At 46.3% G+C, this 26,021-nt stretch overlaps 1 protein-coding gene across 3 annotated transcripts; it reads left to right on the top strand.

Annotated features, from left to right (window-relative positions):
• Nucleotides 1–3,606: 3,606 nt before the first annotated feature.
• Nucleotides 3,607–22,487, top strand: adcyap1r1b (adenylate cyclase activating polypeptide 1b (pituitary) receptor type I). 3 transcript variants are annotated; one of them, XM_047049849.1, is made up of 14 exons: nt 3,607–4,091; nt 9,289–9,456; nt 14,097–14,202; nt 17,828–17,941; nt 18,194–18,291; nt 18,492–18,589; nt 18,691–18,823; nt 18,913–19,066; nt 19,200–19,260; nt 19,578–19,647; nt 19,740–19,831; nt 20,048–20,177; nt 20,331–20,372; nt 20,533–22,487. In XM_047049849.1, the coding sequence occupies exons 2-14, from the start codon at nt 9,400–9,402 to the stop codon at nt 20,980–20,982; spliced, it is 1,605 nt and encodes a 534-aa protein (XP_046905805.1). In that variant the 5' UTR covers nt 3,607–4,091; nt 9,289–9,399; the 3' UTR covers nt 20,983–22,487. The 3 variants fall into 3 exon arrangements, with proteins under 3 accessions (XP_046905805.1, XP_046905807.1, XP_046905806.1); XM_047049851.1 differs by having other exon boundaries at nt 20,546–20,815; XM_047049850.1 differs by lacking the exon at nt 3,607–4,091 and having other exon boundaries at nt 9,258–9,456.
• Nucleotides 22,488–26,021: the final 3,534 nt, after the last annotated feature.

The raw sequence follows: 26,021 nt of genomic DNA, 5'->3' as shown, positions 1-26,021 counted from the left end.
TTTGTGTATATATTAATGAATGGGGTGCATAAGTTGATTGTACTTTCTCATGGTTATACCTGCAAAGTAGTTCAACTTCAAATTGACTGCAGGGAATATAAAAATGTTGTGGCTTATTTAAGTGAATCATACAATCAGTCAGAAACATGCTGGTGACTATGAGACACCAATCACGTGTTTTCAATTCAAGATGCATTGCAAGCAAATGCTATGACTGGTGCTGTCCATGGTGCTGGTTATGAACTTTTTTGATCCTGACTTCAAAATCCTCAAATGATGAATGAAATGCTTAAATATTGATGTTTTAGTATATTACAACAGTAGCCTAGCTCTGCCCTCCTACGTACTTCCGCTCGATTTTCATTTTGCTTCTATACTAGGTCTGGGATTTCAGCATATTAGTCCGATTTTTCAAATCAACGTTTTGTAGGTACAATCAGCGAACAGAGGGAGTGGCTGAGAATGATGATGTTGATGTTGTGCACTAGTTTGAGTTGTAGTTCAGTAATGGTGGTGGAGAAAGATGCAAGGGAAGCCATTCGGTCCGTTGTGGCAACGCTGCCAAATATCCAAAAGTTGAAGTCGGAGCAAGAACAATCTTTGCAGAGTTTTGTTGGTGGCCATGATGTTGTGGCTCTCCTCCCCACCGGGTTCGGGAAAAGTTTGATTTTCCAGCTAGCTCCATTAGTGGTGGAGGAGTTGGCTAAGGCGAACACTTGTTGGTTATGGCAGATCCAGAGTGGCTCTGGGCAGATCCAATAGTTTTAAACTTCTAAACAGAGTACCCGCATTCAAGGAAGTGAACGCTTGTCAATGGAGCAATCCCAAAAATATATTATTATGCTAAGAATAATGACGTAACCTACTAACAGATTGCTAGCATAGCAACTGAGCCCTTACCGCAAGGTTTAGCCAGGGGGAGAGGTGGCCAACTTTTTTTTTACCTCAAATTAAGTCAGTCTTACTACAAGTGCCACCTACCTAAACAAGGTTGCAGACCAGGTACAGCTCTTCATGGCAATGGTATTCCATGACGGCCTTGGCTTCTTTAAGCAGGATAATGTGCCCTGGCACACTGCATACATTGTTCGGGGATGGTTTGAGGAACATAAAGAAGTGTTAATAATAATAAATAATAATATTGATAATGCACTTAATATTAACTAAAATGTCAAAGTGCTACAGATTAAAAACAAGAAAGGGCGAAAAAAAATCATGTTGACTAAAAAAGAAAATAGGACAGAATAAAAGAGTCAATCAACCAAAGTTAAAAAGATGGGTTTTGAGGCCACGTTTAAAAGCATCCACAGTCTGTGGTGTCCTCAGGTGATCAGGGAGAGCGTTCCACAGAGTGGGAGTGGCTGAGCAGAAAGCCCGAACTCCCATGGTACCCAGCTTAGTCCTTGGTGGTTTCAGAAAATGTTTTTCAACAGATCAGAGGGTCCGTGTGGAAGTTTGTGGGGTAAGAAGTTCTTTGAGGTGGGGGGAGGGGGGGGGGGCATTCCCGCGGAGACACTGATGGGTGAGGAGGGAGACCTTGTACTCAATCCTGAATGAGACAGGAAGCCAGTGGAGTGACCTGAGGATGGGGGTGATGGGGTCATGCTTGCGCGACCTCATTAGAATCCTAGCAGCACTTTTCTGGATATACTGCAGTTTCTGGAGGCTTTTGCCAGGGATCCCGATGAGGAGGGCATTGCAATAGTCCAGCCTGGAAGACACGAAGGCGAAGCTTTTCTGTATCTACTAAAGTGAGTGTGGGACAGATTTTGGCAATGTTTCTGAGGTGAAAAAAGGAGGTTTTACACAGCTGTTTGATGTGAGCCTCAAAGGTCAAGGTCCCAACACAAGCGCTTCTCCTGCCTGGCCCCCGAATGGTGGAACCATCTCCCCACCTCCATCAGGGACACTGACTGTCTCCCCACCTCCATCAGGGACACTGACTGTCTCCCCACCTTCAACAAAGGCTCAAGACACACTTGTTCCGGGAGTACAACGGCACTTAGGAATGCTTGATTGGACCTGATGTTAGTTTCTTCCAGGATCACAATGACTCTTATTTAGAGACTTGTTGCTCTTGTAAGTTAATTATAACGAAATTAACTCTTGAACTCTTGAAATATTTTACTGTTGATTGTTCTTCTACAGGTACAGTCTTGCACATTTTGGGGTTCATGTTGTTTTAATTTGTAACTTGTATAACGGCATACTCTTCTGGGTCTTCCCTTGGCACTTGTTTAGTTTTTCACAATGTATGCTTCATGTTTGGGCTGCTTGCAATGTTTGGGACTACTTCGTTGTTATGATCCGTGACCTATGCTCTTTTGTAAAGCTCTCTCTTGAAAGTCGCTTTGGATAAAAGCATCTGCTGAATGCATAAATGTAAAATGTTACCCTGGCCTCTGAGATCCCCTCCCAGATCAGATTGAGCATCTCTGGGATGTGCTGGACCGACCAGTCCGATCCACTGTTGGCTTCAGATCACTTACAGGACTTGAAGGATCTGCTGCTGGTGTTTCGGTGCCGGATACCACAGGACACCTTCAGGGTTCTTGAAGGGGCCACGCCTCTGAGGGTTAGCACGGTTTTGGTGGCGAACGAAGGACAAAAAGCATTTCATAGCGGTCATAATGTGGTCGAAATCTCTGTATATTCCTGTTAAACATCTTCATGACACTGTCTTCCAGACAGCGTATTTCCGCTTAAAGAGACACACGCACCTTCCCAATCCACGTTTCATCTTCTCATCGAGGTCCCGCTCGTTCTGTACATAGGCCTACCCCCTGTTCCATGAAGCTAGTCTCCTCCGAAATTTGAACAAACATCCACACTAGAGCTAGTATCTGAGAGAGTAGGCTGGTGGGTGGCTCATTTCTGTCTCACTGTCAAGTAGCCAACCCATGTAACGTTCGTAATCGTCTCCATTTGATTCCATGGCACTGGAATATCAAAATGCACTTATGCGGTTACTTTTGAAAGTCGATTGGCATTTATACTATTGCGTGTGATACAAAATGAGGCTATCATTTGAGCATTTATTTTATCATTTGAGCATTTCATTCATCATGTAATGAATCATTTGTATTTTGGTCAGCCTAACCCTTTGACACTTTCTTCTAAAGAGTAAACAACCTGAGCACAACAATGAACAGTTGATTATACAGAATCAGAAGTTAGTTGCGGTATTATGAATGGCGTTTTGAAGGTTGGTGGAAATGATGTAATTCTGGCCCATTCAATGCCGTCATTGTATTATTTGGTATTGTTCTTAACTATTTTATCGGTGCAAACGTGTGTGCAGGTATGTGTTAGAACATGACTTTGTGGGTAGGTTGAAATATTATACTTGTGTGGTATGTGTGTGTGCGTGTGGAGGGGGGTGTAGTAGCATGTGTTTGCGGTTGTTGGTTACTACAAGCCTCACTGCTCAGCTGTTCTGTAGCAGTGATCTGTCTCAGTGAACAAGCGAGTGAAAGAGAAAGCGAGCTAGCGAGCTAGACAGAGAGAGAGGGAAGGAGAGAGAGAGACAGAGAGAGAGACAGAGAGAGAGAGAGAGAGAGAGAGAGAGAGAGAGAGAGAGAGAGAGAGAGAGAGAGAGAGAGAGAGAGAGAGAGAGAGAGAGAGAGAGAGAGAGAGAGGAAAGGGAGTGAGAGAGAGAAGAAAGAGAGTGAGGGAGAGATGTTTAGTTTAAATGCGCGGCGCATACTTCCCGAGCGGTCGGCGTGACTACTTGCGGTTTACTGCAGGGCAACGGAATGGCATGAAATATCAACGACAGTGATAATTCCGTGGTATCTTTATCAAACACGGCAGAAATCTGCGGTAAATGTGTCTTATCTCCCGTACAGTGAAGTCTCTCGCTTTTCCCCTTCGGACTGGAGACATGTATCGTCTCTGAACGGTCTCGGTTTTATACCTGCTACGCTCACCAAGTTTTCGTCTCAGCCACGGGGGAGTTTGTTTTCACTATCAGTCCGAGAGTGCATCAGTCCTTCTCTACAGAAGCTGAGTAGCCTATCCCATTCCCATCGGCTACCCGCTCCCAACACCTGTGAGGGGTGTCAAGTTGAGCCGTTCTTTCCGCTGTGATGGTAAGATGTATTTCTCATTATAACAGCCCTAAAATGGAATCTGAATTGGGTAATCGATGGAAGCATGTAGGGTATGCTATTCTTGATCAATTATGACCAGCTTGCACTATTAGACGCTGTTTGTTAAATGCATTGTGAGAAGAAACCAGACATATCTTGCCCAGATTTCACAGTTATCAGTGCGTGCAAAAAATATGATGCAAAGGTGTTTGTGTTAAATCTCTTAGGGATTAAGAAATTCAATTGAATAGTTAATTATTTGCTTCGAGGTTAAAGCATGTGCTATCACAGTATTGAAAATGGGAATAATATAATAGGCTAATGCACAGGTCTTCTCTCGTTAATCAAGTCCTCCGCTAAATTAAATGCTACTATTTCAACATGCACTTTGTATCTCGAAAAAAAATCCAGACTGAAATCATTATTCTGAGACAAAGATAATGTCTTAACAGTATCTGTTGCAGTCCATTGGCCCTTTCAGAATACGTTGACTATCCTATAGCTGCAATACAGTGGGCTATACCACACCCCAACACGCACTCACCTTCATCAATGATTTAAAAAACAAGTTTTCGACCTTACCTTTTAAATTAATTGCAGTAATGAGTGCACTATTAATATGTTTACTCAATGCATGTCTTACATGTCTTAACATGTTGAACCATTGTCTATATAAATAGCCATTTAATGCTAATCTGTCCCTAAAGCTCTCCACATTTTGAGAATACATTTATTTTATGATCGCTATAACAACACCAACCATGATCATTGAGTCACCCTTTAGGAACACCTTAAGAGACAGCCTCTACGCTTCCTGTTAATATTCCTTCCTGAAGGAAATGACATTTCCATCTGTCCTTTTTGCCTGTTCATCGGAAACATTCACAGTGTTTTCTCGGCTCCCTTCCCCTGGCGCGTGAGTGTTTCAGACTTAACAGAGTGGGGGGATGATCTTTTCTTTCCTCATCTCCTGCTTCCACCAGATAGGCCTGCGTCCTCGGTGGACTTTCATCCCGCCGCTGTCACAAAGGCAGCGGGCTGTCAAATAGTGTGAACGGTACGTCGGCGTGTCCGCGCGTGTTTCCATGTGTCTGCCTGCATGCCAGCGTGTGTTGCGGCGGTGTCTTCTTAAGCTCCCACCTATGGCGATAAAAAGCTGCTGCTCGGAGCTCAGTCATCTCTTGTGTGTTGTGTCGCAGCCAATAACTCACAACCATGGCATGTACGGTACCATGTTAGGCCCTACTGGTAAACATTTGAACGCCTCTTCTGGCTACGATCTAAAGTGGAAGTTTAAGAGGAAAGGCCTGCTTTTTGAAGAGTTCGGCTCTCTGGTGAGATTGAGAAGATCTAAATGGGCCATTTAACAGTGTTGCTGGCTGCTCTAGCTCAGAGGAGGAGACTGGTCCGGAACATTAGGCACAAGGCCCAGTTTTAGCACGGCCTAACTTGCACATGCAGACAAAGAGTGACACTTCCTCAAATGAGGAATATTTATTTTATTTTCGAGGCTGTGTGCATGTCAGCGGTTTGCGCCGTGTCTCTCATCAGTATCGCATCCTTCCTTCCCTTTAGTGAGGAGGTGTGTGTGTTCCAGTGTGTATGTGTGTGTGTGTGTGTGTGTGTGTGTACACACACAACAGACCATCACTCCTAAACACCACTTTGGGCAGCTACGCCTTCATAGGTCACTCGAAGCCCCTTCAACAGATCACAGTGCCTCTAAGATCCACACAGCGTTCAGTTGAGTGTTTAGCTCCACCTCTGGGGCCCTTGACTTCTCGGGCCCCTACATCCTGGCACTTCCGCGTCTAGTCGTGATCTCTACCGCCCCAGCCCCCCCCCCCGCCAAATAAAAAGAAGCGGCATCTCTTCAATGTGACTGTGACAATTACTATTACCATTGTTGCTATTGCTAATCCAAAAATGGTATTAACATTGCAAGTTTAGACTGCTGCGCACGATTATGTCGTTTTTGAGGGGCGGGTTTTTCTCTTGAGATCTCCTCCCACCCTCCCCTTCGTTCACCCCCCCCCCTTCTTTTATTTACTCGTACGCACTGATTTTGTCATGCCACCCTGGCCAACGTGGCCCAGCTGAATGAGTGGGGTTGGCTGGCGTTGTTTTTGTCTAGGGTGTCTTTTCCTCAGGGTCCCCACACTTCTGCAACCCTCTGATGACTTCTGGGAAAATGAGACATAATGGGAGCGAGAAACCAGGGCAGCTTTGATTCTCTCTTCTCTCTCTCTCTCTCTCTCTCTCTCTCTCTCTCTCTCTCTCTCTCTCTCTCTCTCTCTCTCTCTCTCTCCTGCCCCCCTTTTCTCTCTGTCTCTCCTACCTTCCCTTTCTTTCTTTGTTTCTTTCGACTTCTTCTCATTCTGTCTGTCTCTCTCCCTATTAATAATGAAGATGGAGTTATGTCTCTGTATGTTAATTCCTCTCATAATTCCTCAGGCTAAATATAGAGCCGTGGACTTCGGTGACTTACCCAAGGATTGGCTGGGCATTAGCCAGCCCAGTCCTGGATTAGCAACATGCTCTAAGATGATTCTTGGTGAAAGCTGGATTGGAGGGAGGAGAGTTATCCACTTGAGAAACAACTTTCTTCTGGCTGCCACGATGGAAGTTTACATTTACTGTAAATATGCCGGCATTGAAGCGTAGTACTGTTTATTCTTTTTTAATTATTTGTTATTGTCTATCACATCATGAGAGGATTTTGTCCTTGCTTGGGGGCTTGCAAAAATGGCAAATCTCTTGTAGCTCACAGGAAAGGACAGTGACTACCACCCCTCACTGAGGGCCAGCCCTGGGAGAAGGGGAATGTTTGCATGTGTGTGTGTGTGTGTGTGTGTATGTATGAAGTGGAGGTGGGGACCTGTTGGTGGGCATGCGTAGAGGGTCTGCTTAAGCATGCCTGTGCGCTCGGCCCCCCAACAGCTGCTACTCCTCGAACGATGCACGTTACGGGACACATCAAAGGCCGCGCGCACGTGCACACGCGAGTCACAAGGTCCTCGTTCTCTCCTCGCCTTTTGCGCCGGGCGGGGGCGTTTCACGCGCGGGCGAGACGGACTCGCGCCTCTGTGATTGGTGTGGGGGGGGGGGGGGAGAGGGCAACCGGCGCGAGGACGGTCGGGGAGGGGGAGGGCAAAAGAGGGGGGCGGGTGGTGGGGGGGTTATTGATAGCTGCCTCTTTGCTCTGTGGGGAAGCCTCTTCCCCTCGCGAAGAGCAGGAGGAGGGTTGGTAAAGATTTTCTCTCAGAGGGAGAGCTAGATAAAGATGGAGCGAGATAGGGGGAGAGGGAAGGAGGGAGGGAGGCAGCAAAGGTGGGAGGGAGGGAGCAAGAAAAACACACAGAAGCCAGTGTCAGAAGTGACATAATGGCTACTCTATCAAACCAACGTTGGGAACCCCTTTTTTTTTTTTCGAGAATGCGGCCTTTGAATCTCTCAAGATGTCATGGCGTGTGCGTGTTTGTTTGTGTGTGTGTGGGAGAGAGAGAGAGAGAGAGATCACACACTCAGGGCGTCACTAGGGGCTGTAATAGCCACTGAGACTCATTACGCCCTTTGATTACAGTCAAGAAAGCCTTCCGAGCAGCTGCTAAACATGCACACACACACACACACTCACTCATGCATGCACACATGTACTTACACGTACACACGCTGACACACACAAAGAAAAACAGACAGGCACAGACATGCACAGGCACACACAGGCACACACAAACTTTGACTTGTTTCCACAAAAAACACATGCTCACTCTTTACGTTGGCTTTGCTATCAATCAACACACACGCACACGCACACACACACATAATCACTTCTGGGCTACAGTAGCTTGAGATTCCATCTCTGTACTTTTCAGCCAACGACAAGAAATGACGTGAAACAATCCTTCCTCAGAGCTGAAAAAATTGCAGTGCTTTCCACTGTCTTTCTGCGCGAGGGGAAGAACTACTGCAGTTATTATTCACTCCAGAACATGCTGGACCCCAGCCTCTTTCACAGTGATCCTGCACATCTTCCTCCACTTCTCCTGAAACACTTACTTTTAGGGTGCTTTCAGGACGTCCAAAAAAAGTGCTTCTCAACAACATGACATACCCTGCCTTTAAACCCAGACATATATGCCAACAGTAAAACAGGCCTTCACTCTAAACCGCTTCCATAAACCTCATGGTATCACCAATAGACAGACTCGGGTGTTTACATTTACATTTAGTCATTTAGCAGACGCTCTTATCCAGAGCGACTTACAGTAAGTACAGGGACATTCCCCCCGAAGCAAGTAGGGTGAAGTGCCTTGCCCAAGGACACAACGTCATTTGGCACGGCGGGGAATCGATCCGGCAACCTTCTGATTACTAGCCCGACTCCCTCACCGCTCAGCCATCTGACTCCCAATGTTTGAGAGTGAGGCTGAAGAGAGGGTGGCGGCGAGGCCGGGGTCCTCTGGAGGAGCAGGAGGTTGGTGACGGTGGCACAGTCGCACGTGGCCCAGCCTCGGTCCAAGACTCCGCCGTGCCCTCAGCTGTTGCCGTTGACAACGGGAGGAGGAAGAGGAGGAGGGGCGGGCGGGGGGGGGGGGGGCGCTGGCAGTGCTCGTCGGGTACTGGAAGCCAAGTTGCCCCCCTCGCAAGGAGATGAACGGTGTTCGTGAAAGGGCTAGCGTTGGGATTTTGTGTGGGATCTTTTCTGTGGCTACGCATCCGATAGCGCTTAGCACGTGCACGTACACTCACACGCACGTGGCATCTACACACGCTCACACATTCGCACACATGCTGTGGATAGACACATCGATGCATTGGATGGTTGACACACATATATACTGGAGAGACACATACACAAGCGCACAAATGTCTTTGAATCTAAGGACAAGCTGTGACCAAAAAAGCTTTTTGATTAGCTTTGCTACAGTGCCATGGAAACGTCACTTATCTTTTGTCTGGTGTTCTTTCTTGACACCAAAAGAGCCCCATCCTTGCAAGCCAAAACACTCCTACACAACGTATCAAAACCAGCATGGGTTGACTTCATGGCAGAATGTGTGGATCGGCGTGTACGTGTGTGTATGTTTGTGTTTTTATGTCACAAAATTGTTGTCCAGGCTGGTTCATGACTTAGACCTGCTCGACCAGCAATTGTGTGTATTGATGTTTGTCCCCTATGAATCTGTGTTTTCAGATCCCAAGGTGAGCAGAGAAAGCTGACCAGCATCCTCTTCGGTCTGTCAATCCCCCAGCCCTCTCCTGGACATCTGATTGGAGGAAAGTCCTGAGTCAGAGGGGAAAGAAAATGTCCGCCGCTATGAGCGCAGTGTCCTTCCTGCCCTTCGTCCTCCTCCTGGCCATGGTAAGCTGTTTGCCGACACTATATTTGGTCACAACGTCCAGGGAACAATCTGTCAGCGGGACTGGCGTCCATTCGTTTTAAGACAGAAGTTGTTCCCAATTTAAGATGGGTGTTTTTGGTTTGTTGATGCCCTGTTTGTGTAGTGCCACACGCCAGGAATCCTTGTCTTGTCTTTGCAAGGTTGCCTAGTAGATATAGAGGGGGTAGTGCAATGTGGGTTGGGGGGGAAAGGCAGGCTTTGATGAAAGGTTGAGTGGAGAGTGATTGACAAAGTCAAAACAGGCCTCAGATGGGCCGGCGCTCGTGGATAACCTGTGCAGGGTTGACTGCAGGGTTGGGATGGTGTAAACACTTTACGACCGAGATACGTGGTTTTCATGGAGCTGGGACTGGTACCGCCATTTGCTCTGATGCCCCGCGTTCACCTTCACCTCTCCACATCAGAGATATCTCTTTCTTTTCATTTCTCTGTCTCTCTGTTTGTCTGTCTTTTTTTTCTCTCTCTCAATCTCTCTCTCTCTATCTCTCTCTCTATCTCTCACACACACGCACACACACCTTAATTATACATTTCAATTCCGCCTGTGTCGGGCTACAGTTGCACGTTTCCGTACAAACGCAGCATCATAACCATGTTCACCTTATTGCGTGTGTGATTGTCCATAAACGTTTGAACATGTGTGTGTTTGTTGCTAATTGATTAATTGCCATATAATAAGCTGATTTAGTTTTTCCACTAAACACTAATCAATCTCAGCATTCCAATAGAAGATTATATAACCATATAGGTTTATTTGTATATCTTATTATATACTGTTACATTACTGTGAGCTTTATTGGAAAAGCTGTCACATTTGTATTTACTTTTTAACATGCTATTTCCTGTTGCAAGAATGTTATACGCAAAGCTTTGCATTAGAATGACAGCTAAAGTTCTTCTCAAAGGTGTACAACTGTATGGAATAGGGATGAGAGACCATAATACTATATGGTATACTTGGTCTGGGTACTCTCTCTCCACTGCCCTCCTCTCCCCTCTGCATTCCAGATATCAAATTATGTGCAAATGTTCCTTTGACAATAGTTGGCTATGAGTCACTGTCTTTTCAGAGTGAAGCGTTGGCTGAGGATTTGAGTGCTGCAGCGGCTATGTTTGTACGGAGAAGTTGGCTTTCATTGTGTGAAAGAGCGAGGGGGCTTGTGTGTGTGTGGGTGCATTCGTGTAGGTGTGTGTGTGTGTGTGCGTTTGTGTATGTTGAAGAGAGAGTAACGAAGAGAGAAGCAAGAAAGAGACAGAAAGAAAGAGAGAGAGAGAGAGAGAGAGAGAGAGAGAGAGAGAGAGAGAGAGAAAGGGAGAGAGAGACAGAGAGAGAGAGAGCGAGAGAGAGGGAGAGGGAGAGAGAGAGAGAGAGAGAGAGAGAGAGAGAGAGAGAGAGAGAGAGAGAGAGAGAGAGAGAGAGAGAGAGAGAGAGGGATAGACAGAGCGAGGAGAAGGAGGGGAGGGAGATAATGCATGCAGGGATACTGTATTGCTGCCATAGAGATGGAGCAGAGATCTGGGTTGCTGCGAGGCCGACAGGGAGAGAGAGAGAGTCATACATGTGTTATAAATGAGGAGCCTCAACTCAAGTGCTTCTGTGAAGGAGAAAAAAACTGGGGAGAAGAGAGGGGGGTGAATCTGAAAGAGGACAATCAATCAATCAATCAAATGTATTTTCATTACACATTTACACACCACAAGGGTCTACCAAAGTGCTCCTAGTAGAAACAAAGCCAAACGAAGCACTTAGAGCATAACACACAAGATGGAGGGATGGGGGCGGAGGAAGGAGAGGACTAAAAAAAAGAGAGCTAGACGGGGTCTGACCTGCCCCCGTCAAGATGAACAGCCAACTCCAGTTTATGAAACACTTCCTGTAATCCAGAGGTGACACGCACGGCTGCACACGCACGCCGGCCCTTGAATGTTCTCCCACAAAAGAATAGTATCCGCGAGAGATCTAGGGGATCTGGCCAACGTGATTTGATTATGAGAAAGAAAAAGAGAGAGGGCTTGGGGGGGGGTGGCTGGAGAGAGATAGAGACGGTGTAGAGAGCGAGAGAGAGAGAGAGAGAGAGAGGGAGAGGGAGAGAGAGAGAGAGGGAGAGGGAGAGGGAGAGAGAGAGAGAGAGAGAGAGAGAGAGAGAGAGAGAGAGAGAGAGAGGGAGAGGGAGAGGGAGAGAGAGAGAGAGAGACAGACAGACAGACAGACAGAAAGAGAGAGGCACACACAGGAGAAGGAAGGCACAGAGGGAGAGAGGGAGAGCGAATGTGCGTGAGACAGAGCGAGAGGAGGGGGGGACGTTTACAGGAACACGTCTCCTCTAATGGTGTTTAGACACTAATCTGAAGTAATGTCTAATTCAAGAAGCCTCGCTCCTCTCGCAACACGGCCCTAGCTGTCCTCTCATCTCCCATCTCTAACGCCATACCTGCTGCTTAGCAACCACAATGCTGATTAGCGGAGAGGATACATCTCCAATAAACTCCCCTTTGTCGGCGTGTGTGTTTGTGTGTGTGTGAGAGAGAGTAAGAGAGAGAGAGAGTCTGATGGAGAGAAGAAGAGGGAGAGAGGGGGGGGGGAGACAGACTTGCGTCATAGCTATTATGACTATTATGACTCTGTGCACAATGAATTCTTTTCATTTTCTGCATGATTGACAGTCTATAGCAGAACTGTGTGTGGGTACGTGTGTGTGTGTGCGTGTGCGTGTGTGTGCATTTATTGCTGTGTGTATTTGTGTTCGTTTCATAAGAAAAAACAAAACAAACAACCAATTAACACATACAGAATCAGACTGAGAATGTGTGAACAAAATGGATTCACAGCATCAACAGAATTGTTTATAATAAATAAAGTTGTTACACTTGTATTGACCATAAAAGGCCAGTTATTCAGACTGGGACTACTGGTGTCACTATATTCTCTCCGGGGCATATTCAGTCCTCAGTACCATCCGCAAGCTAGCGTGACAATAGTTAGACGCTACATATAAGGATAGGCTCAAGTCTTGATCCAGGGCAATTAGCCGACACACTGTCTGCATCGGTTAAAGATCACTCTGGGATTGTTGAACAGGCCTGACAAAGGGAATTGCCCTGACAGAGTTGTAAATGTTCTGAACAGTCTTTTGTTGATTTGAATGCATTGCAGGCAAGATTTCAGTCATTCAAGCTGATTTACAAAGATTTGTCTCACCTTAAATTTGTGACACAAGCAGTGAGACTGGTTCTCATTTTGTTTGGGGGGGGGGATCGATGCTAACATTTACTTGTGTTCATCACACATACATGCAGACACACCAGCACACACCAGCACACGCACACACCCACACACACACACACACACACAGGGTTCAGGCATACACGTTGGGATCTAATTAAAGTGAAGTATTGTGATCCAGGATGAGCAGACAGTGATATAATCAGTCACAGGAGACCCGGTCACATGACCCTGCTCTGGCGCCTCGTTTCAGCTCCAGCTGCTAAGCTGTCGCCGTCACACACACACACACACACACACACACACACACACACACACACACACGCACACACACACACACTGCTCCACACTACCTATGCCAACACCCCTTAGCTTCTCCAAAGACACCTCTTTACCACCCACCAGTGCATGGAGAGTATGCAGTTATACATTTGCCTAGTCATATCAATATGTATATGAAAAATGAAATAACTTTTTGACTACAATACAGGGCTGTTTAGTCAGTGGTGGGTCTTTTTATATACATTTGTGATTTGGGATGTTGTTGTTGTTGCCAAGGTTACTCAGTTTATAGTGATGTCAAGCTCCCACACAGAAGTGCTCGTGTGGTGCCGGTTCGGGCCTCGACCCTACTCGTCCAGGCCAGGGGGGCCTCACAGCGTCAGACCGCTGGTGCCGGCAGCCCGCTGAACGCGGTGGGAGCTCCCCCACGGCGCCATGCCTCATAAAGCACCTACCCCCTCCACCCACCCCTGCTCCCCCCCCTCCACCCCCCCGTTCCCATCTCCCGATGGGTCTGGCTCCAGTGCAGCGACGCCGACCCCTCCCCCCCCCCCACACCACAATCGGTTCCTGCCACCCGCCCGGCTTCGAGACCCCGTAGGAGGGGGGAGGGGAGTGAGGGGGGGGAGGGGGGGGGGCGTGGTGCGGGTGGTGGTGGTGGGGTCGATCTTCAGACGGCGACCTCCGTGCCCCCTACCCCGCGCAGGCAGACAGGCAGGCAGGCAGGCAGGCAGGCAGGCAGGCAGGCAGGCAGGCAGGCAGGCAGGCAGGCTGGGCTCTGCTGGGGTCTCCTGCTCCACTCTCCTTCACACCTCTCCAGCCCAGTCGGCTGGACTGTTCTCGTCCTGGACCGACGTGTTTGAGTCGACTGTGACGGTTTGGGACAGTGGAGTGTGACCTTGACCTGAGAGTGTGTGTTTTGCCTCTTGGCAGGATGAGAAGGAGGTGTTAATGAAATGTTTTTTTTAGCTTCTTTCTCTGTCTGGAGTGGAGGTATGATGTTTGGATCTTTGACTCCTGTGTGTGTCTGTGTGTGTGTGTGTGTGTGCATATGGCTGTGTGTGCATACGTGTGGGCGTGTGCGTCGTATTGCAGATACCAGGTCTTCACTCAGTGCAATCAGACTGCATCCTCAAGCTAGAGCAAGAGAAATGCATGGAGAGGATCACCTCAGACGACCCCGGAAACGACCCAGAGTTCGGTACGTCCAGCTCTCCTTCTCTGTGTGAGTGTGTGTGTGTGTTGTACAGTACAATGTATGTGTTATGACCATCGTTTCACTTTTTGTGGGTTTCTCTTGTGGTTATTTTTCTGTGGCGGACCAGATTGACGGGCTAACACATTTTCTGATTAAAAATTGATGTAGCACTTTGTTTTGGTTAGCGGCCTAGCGCCATTGATCATGCAGCGCTAAGCTGCAGCAAGTCATTTTAATCACCGCACGTTAGCGGATGAGAACGTAGTCCATTTAGCCGCCAACGCTAGCTTTCGGTCCTGGTTCCTCCTGTTTTCCTTTGTTTTGTGTCGGTTCACAATTCTTTCAGGAACGAGAGAGAAATAGGAAAACAAATCAAACAGACACGAAGCATAATTAGATCGGAGACTGCAGCAGGCTAATGAGAAAATGATACAATACTCAGAATTAGCGTACACACTCTGCTCCACTGACTCTGACCCCACACTACAAGAACCTGAACATAGATCGTTAGTTAGCTTACACTGCTTCGCCTTTGAAAGAGTGTGTATGGTGTGTGTGTGTGTGTGCGTGTGTGAGAAAGAAAAAAAAAGCAAGACCAAAAGAGAAACAGGGATGGCCCAAGAAAGACTATTTACACCATTATAAAAGTGTATTATCATGTTGCCTCATACATCTGAAATATAACGTTAATATTCCTATCCTGTTCTCCCTCTCGGTCTTGCCTTGTTGTTCACGTTCGCCAAACATTCCTCTGCTCACCTTGAGAAAACATTTTAAGAGCAGCATGATAGGAGATGGTGTCTCAAAAGCTTTCAGAGATTATTTCCCAAATTTGTTTTGCACTTACAGCAATATACTGAAATGCTTTTCAGTGCATTTGGCTAGGAACATCAACAGTGTCTATCTATCTATTCCCCCCTCTCCCCCCTCTCTCTCGCCCTCTCTCTCTCCCCTCTCTCCCCCCCCTCTCTCTCCCCCCTCTCGTTCTCGCTCTCTCCACCCTCTCTCTCCCTCCTTTCTCTCTCTCTCCCTCCTCTCTCTCTCTCACCTGTTTCTCTCTCTTTATATCAATATATTTATCAATATATATATATGCATACTTTATAGATACATATAAATATGTACAGTATATGTATACTGTATGTATATTTGTATTCATAGAGAGAGATAGACAGCTTGTGTGGAATGGTAAACTCAAGAGAGACAGAAATCATATCTAGCTCCATGGTGTGGGCCATCTTGTTTTGACGCTTTACTGTAATGGGATCTGACAGCCAGTGATTGACAGCCTTCTCTGACAGGGAAGGGAAATCACAGCCCCCCTTCCCGCCCCTCCAGGCTCCCCAGCTAATAAGAACAGAGCTTTCCAGACATACCCTGGAACCCCTGACCCTGTAGCCCAGATGGAACTCCACACTTCCCTCTCTGGAAGGGACTGTAGTCTCCACCCTTTGTGCTGGTCCTTCTTTAAAGCTTGGAACACAGCCACTGTGAAAATAGATGTGTACAAAGACTGCAAGGATGTGGCTACACCAACAATGTCAGTGTGTGTGTGTGTGTGTGTGTACAGGATGTGTGTCTGTGTGGGAGTTAGTGTGCGTGAGTGTGTCTGTTTGTGTGTACAGTGTGTGTTTGTGTGGGAGTCAGGGTGTGCGTGTGTACAGTCTCTCTGTGAAGATTGAGGTTTGGCTGGAGAGTCCTCAAGGTAAACCGCCAGAGAGATGGAAGATAGATGCACACGCTGGATGTGAAGATAAAGACGGCAGTCCTGTGTGTGTGTGTGTGTGTGTGTGTGTGTTTGTTGATCCATGTGGAGGGTGAGCTCAGGACAACGTTAGAGGAACAGGAGGGGAACCTTCTGAGGGGATACTGGGAGAGCTGCTTGGTGAGGCTGATGTTGTTTGAACAGAAACAGAAAGAAGGCATGGTGAACAGATGCTGCTCTGCCGTTCTCCCTCTTCCTCTCTCTCTCTCTCCTTCTCTCTGTGTCTCTCTGTCTATCTCCCTCTCTTTCTCCTTCTCTCTGTGTCTCTCTGTCTATCTCCCTCTCTTTCTCCTTCTCTCTGTGTCTCTCTGTCTATCTCCCTCTCTCTCTCCTTCTCTCTATGTTTCTCTCTCTCTTTCTCTCTCTCTCTCTCTCTCTCTCTCTCTCTCTCTCTCTCTCTCTCTCTCTCTCTCTCTCTCTCTCTCTCTCTCTCTCTCTCTCTGTCTGTCTCATTCTCTTCCCTCTTTCACTCCCTGTCCATCTCTGCAACATCCCTGCAGTGTTCTCCGGGTGGGTCCTCTGCCTTTCACCCTCTTACTGTATAATGTATATAGCCTGTGCATCGGTTCTGGAGCATTGCCAACTTCTCTAGCGCCTATGAATCTCACTTACTGTATTGGCATTCTCTCTGCAGTCAGCTTCTTACAGCACACAGACACCTTGACCTTTAGCATACAAAAGGGAGAAAGAGATCAAGGGAGAGAGTGCGCGTGAGAAAGAGAGAGGATGAGACGTGAGGACAAGATGGTGACAGAGGGAGAGGGGACGGGAGGAAGGGAGAGCCAGAGAGAGAGAGGCAGAGAAGGAGAGAGAGAGGGAGATAGAGAGAGAAAGAGAGAGAGAGACAGAGAAGGAGAGAGGGAGTTAGAAAGACATACAGAAGGTGAGAAAAGGGAGATAGACAGAGAGACATAGAGAGAAGGAGAGAGAGCGGGAGATAGACAGAGAGACATAGAGAGAAGGAGAGAGAGAGAGGGAGATAGACAGAGACACATAGAGAGAAGGAGGGAGAGAGAGGGAGATAGACAGAGAGACATAGAGAGAAGGAGGGAGAGAGAGGGAGATAGACAGAGAGACATAGAGAGAAGGAGGGAGAGAGAGGGAGATAGACAGAGAGACATAGAGAGAAGGAGAGGGAGAGAGGGAGATAGACAGAGAGAGGGTTGTGGGGATTGGAGTCTGTGTCGCTGGTCTTCTTGTGTGGCCTGATCATGACTGTGCAGGCTCAGCCTGAGAGATATAGAGGGAGGTCGGGGTGGTTGGGGGATGGAAGATGGGGGGGCGGGGGGCGTGGGGGGGCAAGTGGAGGGACTGGGGAGGGAGGCGGAGGAAGGCTGTGAATATCAATGAGAGTTTAGCAAGGTCACCTCCGGAGTGGGGACGCACACTTATTGCGGCTACGATCCCACCGTAGAACGAGCACCCCCCCCCCCACACACACACACACACACACACTGTCAGCCCACAACGTCTGTGACCCATCAGCTCGGTGTGTGTTTGTATTCTGTCCTCACAGCCCTCCAAGCTAGCCTGACCAATCTAATCACGCTACGCACACTCGTAGAGATACAGCTACCAGAGCTGCTCTCTCTCTCTCTCTCTCTCTCTCCCTCTCCCTCCTGTGCAGAATATGCGAGCGTGTCAATTGAGCATCAGCTTCATGGAGCTTGAGCGCCACCTGCTGGAGAGTTGAGTGAAGTGATGGAAAAAAATGGGTTTGGCATAGGAGAATCGCCAAACAAAACGTTTTGTTGTTGTTTTTGTTTGTTTCGTTTTCATTCACTTTTCAAAAGTGTTTAGATTCAGGGGTACGTTTACCGAATGCATATTTATCCATGCATATTTTATTTGTCATATCTGCAGGGTGCCCATGGATGTGGGATAACCTGACATGCTGGCAGCCAGCGAGGGTGGGGGACGTGGTGGAGGTCAACTGCCCCGAGCTCTTCCACGAGTTCCTCAATGAAGGAGAGGAAGGTGAGCAATGGCTGCTCTTCGTGTACATGGCTTTTTCCAGTAACCTCAAGGTTGCTGTTGTTCCACGTCCTGCTGTACGCTGGTCTGAGATGTGCAGAGTTTGCCTTTACGTATATTACTTGTGTCTTTGCGTGTGTGTGTCCGTCTGTCTGTGTGTGTGTCTTTGTGTGTGTGTGTCTGTATCTTTCGGTGCACGTGTGTGTCTCGTGTATGTGTGTCTGTCTGTCTGTCTGTGTGTGTGTGTGTGAACAGAGCTGGGGACCGTGAGTCGGAACTGTACAGAGTTCGGATGGGCGGAAACGTTTCCTCACTACGTGGACGCCTGTCTCTTGGACAGCAGCAACGACACAGTGAGTATCTCTCCCCTCTGTGCTCTACCAGGGTCCACAGTGGCTGTCACTGTTCCCATGAGTGTCTCCTGCATCACTAACTGCGTGGAACACGTTTCCCTGACCCTTTACCCTGCTTGGAGATCAATAAAGCAGCTCTTGATCGCCCATCACCGAGCTCATGTCGTGTCCCCAGTTGGTTGATGTTGCTGTCGTTCCAGGACATGTACTACGTGTCAGTGAAAGCCTTGTACACGGTTGGGTACAGCACTTCTCTGGTCTCCCTGACAACTGCCATGGTCATTCTCTGCAGGTTCAGGTGAGATACCTCCGGCTTGAAATGAAGCACTGTATACCAGTTGGCGTCGGGCGGCTTTGCAGTGGAGGGGTTTGCTGACCTGGGATTGGTTGCCTCCACAGGAAGCTACATTGCACCAGGAACTTCATCCACATGAACCTGTTTGTGTCGTTCATCCTGAGAGCCATCTCGGTGTTCATCAAAGACGGCGTGCTTTACGCCAAGGAGGACAGCGAACACTGCTTCATACGCACTGTGAGAAGGACCTGCGGGCCAACACACGCACACGCACACGCGCGCACACACACGCCACCAGGAAACCCGGATGTTCTGTTTCCCCGCAGGTGGAGTGCAAGGCAGTGATGGTGTTCTTTCATTACTGCGTGCTATCGAACTACTTCTGGCTGTTCATAGAGGGCTTGTACCTGTTCACCCTGCTGGTGGAGACCTTTTTCCCAGAGAGAAGATACTTCTACTGGTACACCATCATTGGCTGGGGTGAGAGTTCATCAGGTCCAAACATAAGCAGGAGATGGTTTGTATAAGCTCGCCTAATGTTTCATGTAGGTCATGTGTAATCATGTGTGCGTGTGCACTTCTGCTTGCATGTCTGCACTTGTTTCGCGTCCAGGGACACCCACAGTGTGTGTGACCATATGGGCCGTTCTCCGGCTGCACTTTGACGATAAAGGGTGAGTTTCTTCATCCAGTAGGGAAAGATGTCATAGGGAGTCAGGTGGCTGAGCGGTTAGGGACTCGGGCTGGTAGTCTGAAGGTTGCCAGTTTAATTCGATGTGTCGATGTGTCCTTGGGCAAGGTACTTTACCGTACTTGCCTCAGGGGGAATGTCCCTGTACTTTGTGTAAGTTGCTCTGTATAAGAGCGTCTGCTAAATGACTAAATGTAAATGTAAACATGTGGAAAAAGTTCAGATATTCTTTATTATTGTTCAGGTCGTTTTTATATTTTGTAGTCATATTTTCTGTACCTGTTGCTACCTGCTACCTAGGTGTTGGGACATGAATGACAACTCTGTCATCTGGTGGATGATTAAAGGACCCGTTCTGGCCTCGATCATGGTGATAAGCATTATTGTTTGGAACTTTGTACGCATTTCTGGTTTTCTTTAACCCTGGATTGTCACCTAACTCGTCTGCAACGTTTTCCGCAGATCAACTTTGTCCTCTTCATCGGTATCATCGTCATCCTCGTCCAGAAACTGCAGTCTCCAGACATTGGTGGAAATGAATCCAGTATTTACCTGTAAGTCATATTAGGTTCAGTCGGTAAATGGCGGTGCACTTTAATGTGACTTGTGAATTCCTTTGCGGAATGAAAGAATTGCATTTCAAGACGAAGGTTTTGGATCCATGTTTTATATCAGCCTGTTGACGGGGCTGCGACAGTTTCATTTCCCACCAGTGCTGCTCTCTACGATTTCGGTCCACTTTTGATGATGTCACGTGTGTTGATTGGCAGGAGGCTGGCCCGCTCCACGCTGCTGCTCATCCCTCTGTTTGGGATCCACTACACCGTGTTCGCCTTCTCCCCTGAAAACGTCAGCAAGAGAGAGAGGCTGGTGTTTGAGCTGGGCCTCGGCTCCTTCCAGGTTGGTAACTGCTCTCTGATTGGTTGTTTTTTGGGGGGTGGAGGGGGTGGGGAGATTGTGTAGGTCAGCGTAAAAGCGAACCCGCTATCACAGGCAGGGGGTGGGGGTGTTCGTTCTCTCACTTTGCACCCCTTTCTTCTTCTCTCCCTGTAGGGCTTTGTCGTGGCTGTGCTCTACTGCTTTCTGAACGGAGAGGTAAGAGTCCTATTATACAAACAATTTGTTCACAAATCTCTCTTTTTTCCGTCGTTCGACATGGAATCCGATAGTTCAACCTGCACAGGGTTTCCGAGCGACGAGAGAAAGAGCGAGAGAGCCTTTTCCAGAGAGGTCCATTCATAATGACCGTGTGAAGTATCTCCCCGAAGGTGCAGTCGGAGATCAAGAGGAAATGGCGCAGCTGGACGGTGAACCGATACTTTGCTGTGGACCTGAAGCACCGGCACCCTTCGCTGGCCAGCAGCGGAGTGAACGGGGGCACGCAGCTCTCCATCCTGAGCAAGAGCAGCTCCCAGATCCGCATGTCCAGCCTGCAGGCCGAGACCCCCGCCACCTGAGCCCCCCAGGGCCCGCCGGCCCCCCCGCCAGCCACTTCCACACCGGACCTGACACCCCTGAGACCCTCTCCACCTCCACCATCGACCTCCCCTCCACCACCGACCTCCCCTCCGTCTCCACCGCTGACCTTCCCATCACCACCCCCACACACGCCCCAGTACTCTCGAGCCATCGTGGCGCCAATCCCCGCCCAGAACCAAACCCACTGGATGAAGACCCAACCGCTACGACCGTGCCCATAGTTTGACCCCCAAACTCAACTGGCTCCTCACACACAGCCCATAAACTAACGTACATCACATAAACCTCACATTGATTACATTTATCATAGGAAAAAACGACGACAACAACAGGCTATCTGACCCAAACAAACCCAATGTCCCTTCCTGACTTTGAAGCCACCCCAGTAGCTAGCCCCACCATGCTGGGGCGCAGTTGGGACTCTGCCCGGTTACAAGCGTTTTACTGGTGGAGCTGCCAGCCATGTGGGTGGGGCCGCACTCTGAATGTGAACCAATTGCAGGAGCCCTATGAAAAAGGAACATAAATATTACCTGCCCTGTACTGTATATATGTAGTGTTCATGTCACACCTAAATGAAAAAGTGAACTATTGTGGTGCTGGGACACCAGCCTAGACGCATTCATCATGCCGTCCGGTCAAAACAGGCCATATTTCTTACCTTGTTTTGTTTTTCCTACTCAAAATGTCATGGTTTCAAGGTTGGCTATCACCGTTGCGATGACAACTCAGACATCAGCATGACAGAGTTCCGAATCTGGAGTGGCAAGAGGTCACATAACATTGTGTATGTCATCGATCAGTCGACCAATGAGCTGATAACAATCGCCTGGTTGAAAGATTGAAGCCAGGGGTGTAACCCTTGCAAGAACATGTCCGCAACCAACTTCAACGACTGAATTAAGCAACTCGGGCCTGAGAACGGAATAAGTCTCAAAGGTCAGTGAGAAAGACACTCGATTAACCAGGAAAGTGGAATAAGAAGGCAAACTCTGTATCACTAGCAGTTTTCTACTTAAATTACAGTTCTTGGTATTGGAGTTTTAAAACGTCATCCACTTGTCCCAGTAAAAGCTGTGATCATTGAGGTGTTCTGATTGGATGACACCTCACTAGTGCTACTTTCCTCTATCCTGCCAGAAAAATGGATGTTACGGTATATTCCCTTCGGCCAAAGTAACAAGCATTATTTACAAGGGAGGCACAGTATATTTTCTACCATTTAACAAAATGCCAAAAACATTGATTATTGTTCGATGCCTGCCTTAAAGCATCTTCTATGGATGTTTGCAACAGGTAGCCTACAATGCTAAGGTTTGTCAACTACGACCATTTGTCTACAATAGATCTTGTTAAATCTCAGCATTTGGGGTAATTACCTGAGGTGTGAGTGCTAACAGTTTTAAAACAGCCGCTAGTACAGAAAATGTCAATAAGAAATGACTCATAAGTGGTATTATGGGTCCAATGTAATATGGAATGGTTTTGCATGAATAAGTTATTTTATTTTAATTTTTTTCAACTGGTTCTCGTTCTGTTGTGATATCACATCTGATATTCAGGAGGCAAGGCTGTATTACCTTTCAATTTTACTTGGCAGTTTGAAAGCAAAGTCTTTTTAGAAGTATGGGATGTACATTGAACAGGAAATTAATTTATGGGAGTCAGATGGCTGAGCGGTGAGGAAATCGGGCTAGTAATCAGAAGGTTGCTGGATCGATTCCCCGCCGTGCCAAATGACGTTGTGTCCTTGGGCAAGGCACTTCACCCTACTTGCCTCGGGGGGAATGTCCCTGTACTTACTGTAAGTCGCTCTGGATAAGAGCGTCTGCTAAATGACTAAATGTAAATGTAATGTGAACAGGAAATTAATTTCGATGAACAGGAAAAAGTCCAAACACCTTCTTGAGTAAATATCAACATCCTAAATTCAAAGCCGTAGGGTACTGTAAGATGATGTAATGGGGCTTTTTTTAAATCCTTTGTTTGGCTTTTAAGTGTCTCTTTTTTAGGTATATCTCACGTTCTTCTTGACTCTTGTTTTTTTCCTCTGTATCTTAAGAGGAATCATGTTTATAGAGAGGTAGGTTTTTACTTGGGGCTAATTATCTCATTCCAAAGATGAATGATCAACTCCTCACTGAACTTGCACGGCCGTATCCGTTTGCAAACGCTGAGCCAGCTTTGCAACTGATGTCACTGCAGATTTCCATTTTTGGTCTGACTAAAATATACTCAGATTCCCATGTCCTATCTTAAGTTATGTATCCAAAGTGCCTTTATGCACAAAAATAGTATGTATGTTCATGAGAGTTTTTGTGATTCTTTAAAATAACAAACAAAACTGCAAAGTATGTCAAAAAAACAACAACAAATAAAAATACAAGTTTCAACAAAAGTGCTTTTTATGATGCTACGCTAAGTCAATATTATAAACCCGGAGGCCTTTAGAGTACCTTCATCTCATTGTTGTTACTGGTCAGAACCACAACCTGCAACCTTGTATAATATAAACAAAAGTTATCTTCTGTAATAATGATCTCTTAATGTTACATGATAATGGATACAAGTAGATGCCTTTCACTAATTGAAGACTTCAGAATTTTTCGACTTTGAGACTTATTATTTGGTATCCAATCTGGTCGACAGGATTCTGTCATTTAAGACATACATTCATTTGGCACTGGAAATGAACAAGACCAGAGGTTAGATTCCTATCTATTAATACAGATCATGATTTCTCAATGTTTTCATATGGGCTCCACCATCCTCCACAAAATTAGTGTACAAGCCACAATTAATTTGGTTCGGCCATATGATCATTGAATAATGACCTTTATTAAATGAAACATACACTAATTCACCAAACAAAAATGAATGAAAGAAAACACATTTTAAACTGTAGACATTGGGATATCCAGTGTTTTACGAATAGTTGATCTAGGAAGTACTCTTAGCATCTTCTAGAGAAAATGATAGAGCACGCTGCTCCTTTATTATATGAGAATACATATCCTTAACCTATTCACTGTAAGGACATTTTCTGTCAGCAAATAGGTTCAGTGTATGCAGTCTGTTTTACGTTTTTTCTGCTGTGTGTGTGTGTGTCACAACAATTGACCACAAGGAGTCCCTGTTTCACCGCTTCTGTAGTGTGTACGATGGACTGGACAATCATTGGACATGGCCTGATTCAGTCATAAATTGAATGTTGAAAAGCTTAAAACAGTTCAAGCTAGCATGACAATCCCAATATGTCATGAGCCAATATATTGAAGCATTTAAGTTATTAAGTATACATAGTGTAATATGAAGAGGAGCCATATCGCCAGTCTATGTTGATGTCAAACTTGAGGTGTTGTCATTGATAGAAAACAGAATATAGTTCAAACCTTTTCTTTTGAATATAAAATAGTATTCTGCCTAGTTAAAGTGTTAAAACAATGTGTCGCCTTCTATCGTGGCTTATGGTCTCAATGAATTTGCAGTTTAATTGTGTAACGCACAGAAATAAGTTACTTTGGCTGTATCACGTAAACGGTGTTGTCAATGGTGCAAGTGAATAGTGGTCATTAGGATTTTAGCTGTATTTCTTTTTCATGGAGAGTGTTTGTTTTAAATGTGAAGCATATATTGTATTGCTACCTATAATCTCCTGTTAAATGATGCATGCGTCTTAAATCGCTCAATCCCATTTGCTATGCTGAGAAAACCACATAGTGGTTTTTGCAGCTGAAGATATGACCTTTACAGAAATGCTATCTGTTTCCACCTCTCAGTTGCGGAGTAGAACATCCATTCCTTGGAACGCATTTTTTATGGGAGGAAAATGAAGCCTATTTTAACTGTGAATTATGTTATACGAGGGCCAGACCTGATACAATGGCCTCATTCAGCAGACTTTCATCATGTGTTATCTCAACACCTTCTCAATGCTTTGTAAATGCATTCTCAGTACTTATCCTTTGAATGTCAACTGTGTTGTGACATTTGTTTAGAAGATGAAAAGTTAGTGCCATATATTTCTATGAAAAAATAAGATATATAAACACATATTAATCATTAGTTTCGTACCATTCACTGATAGATGGCATAACTGCATATATTTCTATAAGGACAAACCGCCTTCTTCAATTCGTTTTCCATTCCAAACCTCCTCTGGATGGTACTGTGCCAGACAGGAAAGTGATCCGTCATTTGTTAGTTACAAAAATGCAAGGGATCCTAGATTAAGCCGTTGTATTTTTAGTTTTAGTGTGGGACCGTGGGTCCAGGCAGATGTGGAGTGCTCCAGATGGAGTCAACAGTCTTTTCACTGATGTATGAATGTAACTAAGGACTTATGGTATCTTGCTTGTTTTTGAGCGTTGCCTGCTACTATGTGTTTGTAAACGTAATTGTTTTTTTCTTTTTTTTTTTCATTGTCTTGTTTTGGTGTACATATTAGAAGAGTTTTGTACATTTATTGAATTATCAAATTATTAAATGTTTTGGACTCATGGATTTTGCTTGGGTGATTTGTGCCATTGTGTTTGTTTCAATGTGCGGCCCACTCTCCCTCTCCCACAAAGAAATGACATCACTCAGAAACTTTCAGTCGTGTAGTCGTCAGAAACCTGGGAATGGAAAATTGCACTGTTACAGAGGGCCAAAATAAATACTGTTTACAAACAGCAACAGCTCCACCCCTTGAGCTCTTGAATTATGCGTCTCAAGTCAAATGTTCTCAATTGATCGCGTTGTCAGTTTACAATCATACAGTCAATGCAAAGCTGTGTGCAGCTCCTTCTGAACAATGTCATTGTCATAGGAATCCACAGCTACAATGTACAGAGGAAAATCATGTGGTCCTATACAGCGTATTAATATATAAGATATATACTGTACAAATTCAGATTATTTATACAATTTAATTCATGACTTTGAACAAAAGGCATTGCCTTTTAGAGAGTGGTGATCAAATAAACCCAGATGCACAGTGAAGGCACTGCTGGTCGTTTGCTTTCGGGTTTTCAGATCACTGCTTACATCTATGAAATAATACTATATCGTTTACAAAGGTACTGTATGTAGATATCTGAAGGAGTCCAATTCCATGGCCGTCTTTCAAAACATGAGTCCGCAGTGACCCAACTACAAATACAGTTCTCTGATCACTTAATCCGGAGTACTGCCTAATCCAGTCAGAAAACTACCAATTACCTCAATCCATTAGTGACCCTTCAATGTCTGCAGATGTGATGCTTGCCTCAGACAGTGCGAGCA

The sequence above is a fragment of the Hypomesus transpacificus genome, chromosome 26, assembly GCF_021917145.1.
Source record: "Hypomesus transpacificus isolate Combined female chromosome 26, fHypTra1, whole genome shotgun sequence".
In the NCBI taxonomy this organism is placed as follows: domain Eukaryota; kingdom Metazoa; phylum Chordata; class Actinopteri; order Osmeriformes; family Osmeridae; genus Hypomesus; species Hypomesus transpacificus.
The sequence above is the reverse complement of the archived record's forward strand: the minus strand, read 5'-3'. Positions and strand labels throughout refer to the sequence as shown.